General features: G+C 40.0%; 1 protein-coding gene across 1 annotated transcript; it reads left to right on the top strand.

Moving 5' to 3' along the window:
• Window positions 1-58: 58 nt before the first annotated feature.
• On the top strand, window positions 59-6,940 carry Tsp_12751 (putative filamin/ABP280 repeat-containing domain protein; the record flags this gene model as incomplete). Its single annotated transcript, XM_003367267.1, has 24 exons — window positions 59-639; window positions 709-792; window positions 898-1,035; window positions 1,100-1,279; window positions 1,798-2,037; window positions 2,146-2,232; window positions 2,309-2,446; window positions 2,521-2,688; window positions 2,759-2,920; window positions 2,990-3,073; window positions 3,147-3,287; window positions 3,359-3,532; window positions 3,637-3,783; window positions 3,859-3,942; window positions 4,015-4,152; window positions 4,231-4,407; window positions 4,502-4,789; window positions 4,930-5,160; window positions 5,233-5,421; window positions 5,515-5,619; window positions 5,720-5,896; window positions 5,982-6,131; window positions 6,220-6,387; window positions 6,492-6,940. Coding segments are annotated over 24 exons (4,480 nt in total), but the record flags the coding sequence as incomplete, so codon positions are not given.
• Window positions 6,941-7,902: the final 962 nt, after the last annotated feature.

Here is a 7,902-nt window from a genome sequence, read left to right as displayed (position 1 = left end):
CAATATACAGCAACATTGAACAGCCAGATTCTGTTGAAGAGAGTGAAAATTATCATAGCGAGACGATCATTGGTGTTATTTCAAAACCGACAACAATAACAACAACACGTGATCAACAAATGGACTCTGAAATGCAGAATCAAAAGAAGCATGAAGAGCAACAACAGCAACAACAACAACAGCAGTTGGATGATCACGTGGAAAAAGTGAATACTGCTTTTTCGCCTCAGTTGCTGCAAGAAGAAGGTGCAAAAGTTGCCGGTTGCAAAAAATCGACAGACGTCGTCGATGCCGGTGTGATTCGTTACGATCGTCTGCCGTCGAACTTGCAGGATGTTGTCGATCAGTCGGATCTTGCAGGATCGGTTGAATTCGCTTCTCCAACCAATCGAAATTTTGCTTCCCAACCTCTGGTGTCCGTTTTAACATACCGAGATGATTTTGACGTTCTGGACGACCACGGCGCCGGAATCGACCTCCTGTCCTCAGCCAATCACAGCAAGCTCGACTTTGTCAGCTGGAATCGTACCCGCATCGTCGGTCCTGAACAAAATATACTACGTCTGACCAGAACCGCACACTACTGGATCACTCCTCGATTCGGCGACGAGAAGCAAAATTTGAAAGTCACCATCACTCGTCAGTTTTTATTTTTTTGTTTGCGTTTTTTTTGCTTCATTTTGAAATTTGAATATTTTCTTTTCAAAGGCTTGAATAAAGTTGAAAAATTGGACGTCACAATTGAAGAAAAAGACGATGCGGTGATGGTCAAATTTGTACCGACTACTGTAGGTAAGTGGATTATTTCTTTTTTTTTCTTTTTTTTCTTTTGATTATTCAAGTTGATGTGTTGGCATATACATATATGCATATACATACATTTCTTGCATACTGCAGGCATACATAAAATATCATTCGTCGCTTTCGACACACCTCATCCACAGTCGCCGGTCATTTTGAAAGTGTTCAATCCGGACAAAGTGATTATCAGCAACATCGAAGCTGGATCAGTTGATGAGCCGGCTCAATTTACAGGTTTTATTATTAATACATTTTAATTGACTGATTGATTAATTTATGCATTTATTTATTGGTTCAGTTGATGCAACACATGCTGGTCATGGTGATTTGGAAATTGCAATCAAAGATCCAAAAGATCAAACCGTGCCGAGCAAGGTGATGAGCCAGAATGGTCATGCCAATTTCAAAGTATCCTTTGTACCCCAGTGCGCCGGTTCTCACGGTATTCACGTCACATTCAACGGTGAAAAAGTAGCTGGTAAATAAGTTGTTGTTGATTGTGTTATTATGATTTATTATTTATCAAAAGTTATTTTTTGCATATTTATTTGTATGAGCTTTGTTCTTTTCTACCGGAGATTGTCATGTTCGATAGCATTTATGATTGTTGGTTGTTGTTGTTGTTGTTGTCATAAATTAGTTTAATTGATTGTCATCAATGAAACCAGTTCAAAGTTAATTGTCGAATATGATAGCTAACAACAGTTGCATCAGTGACTGTTTGCTTTTGCTATTTGTGCTAACAGTTGGTACAATTTGTTCAGTTTGCCAACCGATCAGCAAACTTCACTGAAAAATATCAGTAGCTGTAGTTGTTTGTTTTTTCGACAAACTAACCAACCAGTGCAATGGATGAAAATCCGTTTGCGTGTGTTGTGTGGTAGTGTAGGAATTTGTTCAGTGAAAATAACTTTTTTTTTAAAAAATATTAAATCAAGAAGAATCATGTCTCAATTAATCAATGTCTGAGCTATGAATTTGTGCATTCCATTTCAGGAAGTCCATTTATGTGCACCGTGATGGAAGAAGCGTGCGATGTTGTTGTACTTTCGTCTGCTTCTTCACCTACTGGAGAGCAACGCCAACAGCCGCTGCCTGCTACACTCACGGCAGCCAGGAGTCTGCTTGCTGCGGTTGTTTCCAGTTCCGTGCCAAAGCTGGCACCTGTACGCAGACCAACGACGGTTCAAGTGTCAACGGATACTCAAGATTTGAAATTGCAAGCAACTGTCACAGGTACTCGGGGAGTGATTTTGAGAAATAAATTGTTGTCGATCAGTTTTATTTTTGATACCGATCATCAGAAGATTAGTGTTTAATTTAATTTAATTTTTGTTTTTCAAGCACCTGATGGTAAAGTGTTGGACAATTGTAACGTTGTTAATAAAGAATTGGGTCTTTACGTGTTGGAGATTGTCCCTAGTGTTGTTGGTAAGAGTAGGATTTGATTTGCCAGATTGAATAATGACAGAAGTTGATCATTTTTGTGTGTTCATATATATTTTAGGCGAATATCAAGTTGAATTGAAGACAGGAGGGCGTCAAATTTCGGGAAGTCCATTTTCATTTCGGGCTTACGATCCTGCCAAAATCATTGTCAGTCCAATGACCGACGGAGCAGTCAACAAAGCTGTTCATTTTGTCGGTACGTCTCATTTTAACTTAAACTCCTTTTATTTACTTCATCACATAATTGGACGGATATTATAATTATTTCAGTAGACGCCAGTGATGCTGGAGTGGGAAATTTGGAAGTGGCCGTCAACGAAGGAAACATTCCTTCAATGGCGCAAAATTTGGGCCATCATCGTTACGACATTTCATTTGTACCGGCTGAACCAATAGTTCACACAGTTAGCATACGATTCAACGGCGATCATGTGCCGGGTAGATATATTTCTTTATTGGTTTAATTTTTTTTGGCTTTGTTTGAATTTTAAAATCTTTTTAATTTAAGGTAGCCCATTTCAGTGCAAAGTTCACAAATTATCCGAAAGCAGTGTATCTGTATCAGGATTGGATAAAATTGCAGTTGGAAAGTTGAATCATTTTATAGTGGAAGGAAAGGAAGAAGATGGAGAAGAAAAAGAAGAACCACCCTTGGATGTGACGATTACTGGTATTCATTCAACGAACTTGCTTTTGTATTGTATATGTTTATTTATTACTCTATATTTGTGTAATTTAGATCCAACGGGAAATGTGTTACCGATCAGTGTTGATAATCCAGGAAATGGAGCACGTCAAGTGAGCTTTACTCCTCTTGTAGTTGGTAAGTGAATTGTTTTCTTTAAAAAGTTTTTTTTCCTCTGACTTGACACGTGCACGTTTGAAAACTATTACAGGTGTGCATAGGATTGCAGTGAAATATGCAAATCAGCATATACATGGTTCACCTTTCACTGCTAAAGCGTACGATGCTGCTCAGGTGAAACTGTACGGTCTGGACAGTTCTGTTGTAGTCGGACAACCGACCAATTTTGTCAGTACGTTTTTCAAGTTTCATTATATGTTAATTTTCATTTTTTCACATCTGTAAAATTTTTTTCTTCTTCAGTTGACGCTGGAAAAGCCGGAGCAGGAAATATGGAAATTGTCATATCGGTTGATGGTCGAAACTTGCCAAACCATGTCCAAGCAGAAGGCAACGCGAAATTTCGCGTATCGTTCACGCCACAGGAATCGAAAGTACATTTGATCAGTGTCCGATTCAACGACGAGCCAGTGTCAGGTAAAAGTGCTGTTGTTGACAGTTGATTTGTGTGATTGTTCAACGTTTGGTGAATGTATTAATTTTTCTCTTTAATATTGTTGTCCATTTATTATAATTTCCAGGTAGTCCGATAAAAGTAAACGTGCTGGATGCTTCCAGTTGCGAGTTAGCTGGCGCTGGCTTGTGCAACGCAGTGGTTGGCAAAACTACGCATTTTACGTTGGATTTGAATCAGAAGAATGCAGCCGAATGCAACGTCGTTATTACAGGTAGGTATTTCTTTTTTTTTGTAAATTTGCCTTCTTTTTCAAATCATGTTATTATATTTTGTATAATTGATACAGCTCCGGATAAGATTGCTGTTCCGGTAAAATGTTTTCAACAAAAGAATGGACAATTCAGGGTTGAATATACTCCAACTATTGTCGGTAGTTATTTTCTTTTTGTTTGTTTTTTTATTTGGAAAAAAGCACATTTTTAATATTATTTTTTTCTTACAGGAGAATATGAAGTGGAAGTGACGTTGAACGATCGACCATTGAAAGGTAGTCCGTTCAAGTGTAACGTTTTCGATCCTAAGCAAGTTCGTCTTGTTGAATTGGATCCTGTTATTACTGGAAAAGAAACTGCTTTCAAAGGTAATAAATGAGCAAATGAATAAGCGCAACGTGAATAATGAATGCTGTGCTGAATGGAAAATGATGAATGAAATTTAGTTAGCAGTACTGACGCGGGAAACGCAGAGCTCAATGCTAGCATTGTCGATCCGGATGGACAAGCATTAAAAGTGGAAGTTCTGCGAGCGCACAACGGTCAAGACGAGCTTCGTTTCGTCACCAACAAAGCAGGCCAGCATAAATTGTCCATCACTTACGGTGGGCAAGAAGTTTTCGGTAAAATAATAATGCATATCTTTTTTGATAATCTTTTTTCTTGTCCATTGTGCAACAGTAGATTTAAAATAATTTCAAATTTTATACTTTACAGACAAGGCGATGGTATTTTTTGCCGAACAAGCTGATCGTGTGATGTCGAACGTGGTGGATCCGAACCAGGGTCTGATTGGTGAAATGGCTCGACTGGTGATTGAAGATTGTGGCCATGCGTCGAAAGATGATTTGAAAGTGAAAATAACTGGACCGAAAAATGGTCAGACTGGTATCATGAAGCATATGCTTTACAAACGAGACGAAGACAGCTTTGAAATTGCATTCACGCCCAAAGAGGTCGGACTGTACACTGTCGAAGTGATGGTGAATCACAAATCCTTGCCAGGTAAAATATGCAGCAACGTGATTCACACGTCGTATAATGTTGTTTGTTTAGCTTGGATGTTTCAAATTGAAATTTCAGTTTTTTAATTTCATTTATACTATTCTTTGTTCTCACTACTGTTGTAAATGTCGGTTTTGCAGGCTTTCCTCGTACGTATACTGTTGTCGATCCACGGAAAGTTCGAATTGTGGACGGTATTGGCAGGGCGCCGTTCAAGGTCGGCCATCGTCATTACATTAAAGTGGACACTTGTGCAGCTGGCCCGGGAACTTTGAAAGCCGATGTACGAGGTCCCTCTGGTCGCATGAATGTCGGTGTGGAGTTGAACAGCAAAAATGAATATTCCATTTCGTTCGTTCCACTTGAAGAAGGTGTCGAAGATTTATTTTTGTTCATTCAATTTTTGCATTTTATTCAATTAAATCAATTAAATTTTACAACAGGCGATCACACTGTTCAATTGTACTGGGCAGGGATTCGTGTACCTGGATGTCCGTTGCTGACGGTCGCGAAACGAACCGGCAAAACTGAAATCGACAGTCAAAAAGTCAAAGTCTACGGTGAAGGATTGAAACACGCCTGCACCAAAGTCGAGGCTGAATTCATCATCGACGGCACCAAAGCCGGGCCAGGTAAACAAAGCCGGGAGTTCTTTTTAAAAGAAAAATAGAAAATAAAATTTTCACTGATGCGCTCATATATTATTGAAATTTTAATATTCACAGGTTTTCCGACGTGCAAAATGATTGGCCAGCGGGCTGATGTTCCAATTTCACTGAATCCTGTCGAATCTTACAAATGGAAAGCAACCTACGTTCCTTACGTTTCAGGTAAAGAAGGGAATAAATAATGCTGAAAAAAAAAAGATTTTTAAATTATCTTTTTTATGCAAATAAAAGTCAATTGGTTGGTTTTGTTTTGTTCATTCAGGCTCGTACAGTTTGGACATCCTGTGGTCAGGCGAACCGATAGCCCAGTCACCGTTTCGAGTGCAAGTGATTCCGAGCGGTGATGCGGACAAAGTTTTCCTCCAGATGGAACCGCTGCAAAATTGCGTCCTCGGACGATCAGTCAGCACTGTCGTCGATGCCAGAAAAGCGGGCGGGGGTAAATTTGTAAAAAGAAATTTTTTTTACCATCCCATTTCACCGACTATAAATGAACGTGCTTCAACAAAATCCACGACTTGCAGGAGAATTGACGGCCGAATTTTTGGGTCCATCCAAGCCGGCCAGGTGTGAATTGAAAGACAACGGCGACGGAACGTACAGTTTGACTTTGAAATCCAACGAAACCGGCCGACATACCCTGTGCGTACGTTTCAACGGTGAGCACATATCAGGTATGCGTGTTTTTTTTGTGCGCGCCATTCGATGCTTGCTCGGGCGACCACTTACTTGTTCAATGTACGTAGAAGAATTTTATTTTAGAAGGACCATTTACAGTTCCGGTTTCATCGTTGCCGGATGCGAGCAAAATTCGTGTATTCGGCAGTGGAATCGAGCACGGCATATTGTCCACTTTCGACAGTACATTCTACGTCGATACCACCGGTGCTGGTGCTGGTCAACTGGCGGTGCGTATAAAAGGACCCAAAGGTAAAATTGTTCTCCTCACTCACCTGGCTTCTGATGGCGTGGTGTAGAAAGCAAGTTTTTAACTGAATGTTTGTTTGTTTGTTTGTTTGTTTGCTTGCTTATAGGCGGTTTTCACGTGGAAATGGAAAGAGAAAAGAAGCAGGATCGGGTGATTGTGTGCAAGTATGATCCGCAAGAATTGGGCGATTATTACATCGAAGTGAAATGGGCAGGTGAACACGTGCCTGGTTCTCCGTTCATGGTCGTCATTTTTGACACGCACCAAGAGTTGGAACGCTACTTGTCAGGTACTGTGGTCAATCCAATGCCGCCGGTACCGCCGTTCTTCCCGCCCGGTTGGGTTGGACCACCGCCCATGGGCTTGCCCATACCACCACCTATCCCGTCTCCGCAACCACCGCTCGGATCTGCTCCTACAGTACGACCTCCTCCAGCCCCTCCGCTTCCACCGCCTCCTCCTCAATTTCACCAGTCTGTTTTGGCTACAATGCCTCCGGCGTTGCCTTACGCGCTACCAGCCCCGTCGCCGTATTTCCCTTCCCGAGTTCACTGAGATAGATTACCGAATCTCTCATTACATACAACAAGAAGCACAAGCGCACAGGCACATTCAATTATTCAATTTCAACCGAGTGCCATCAGTTGTTGTCTGTCTGTCAGTTTTTACCGTTTTTTCGTGTCGTTTGTTTTTCCATTTAACCCTCCCCCTTTCCTCTTCTACGCAATAATAAATAAATAGCAAGGGGTAAAAAAGAGAGAGCACAAGACGATATTTTCTTTTCGAAATTTGCATCTTTCTTATTTTATCACCATTATTATTATTTCAGTTCTTTTATTATGGCAGTGATAATGTGATGATGTAATAATATGAATAATATAATAAACCGATTGTGGGGTTAGTTTTTGATAATGTACGTCCAAGGAAACGGAATGTAATTAATGAATCTTCCCCAGTAGTGACGATGAAATTCAATTTTACTCAAAAAAAGTAACCATATAATTTTTTTCATTGATTTAACTCGTTTGTTTTACCATCGCAAGTTGTACGTTTGGCATCACAACATGTATATTATAATATGTTGGTCAGTGATTTTGTTGATATTTATCTGTTGTATTATTGTTGAAATGTTGAAAATTGAATCCGCATTCGTCGATGAAAAAATCACACCAAATCTCAATTGCTCGGCTTACACCAAGCAAACAAAATCAACAATCCCAATTGCAAATGTAGACTTTGAACAACTTTTTCACAATTCACAGTACAAGAGTACACACAATGATAATAATGAGAAGATGAATATTTTGCAACAACAAACAATGAGTAAATGGATGATGGATCGTGCGATTTTATTATCCGCTAATTTTTGAAAAACTGTCCATTTCGGGAGTGAAATGTGCCCTGGCTCTTAGAAAATGTTCTACAGTAACAGTGCAACAGCGTGCAGTTTACCCGTAAGCTCAACCATCCGCCACTGCTTGACTCTGTAAGCTGGGCAGCTTCTCTGCTCGTTGCAT

The sequence above is a fragment of the Trichinella spiralis genome (genome assembly GCF_000181795.1).
Source record: "Trichinella spiralis strain ISS 195 chromosome Unknown Scfld4557, whole genome shotgun sequence".
Lineage (NCBI taxonomy): Eukaryota > Metazoa > Nematoda > Enoplea > Trichinellida > Trichinellidae > Trichinella > Trichinella spiralis.
The sequence above is the reverse complement of the archived record's forward strand: the minus strand, read 5'-3'. Positions and strand labels throughout refer to the sequence as shown.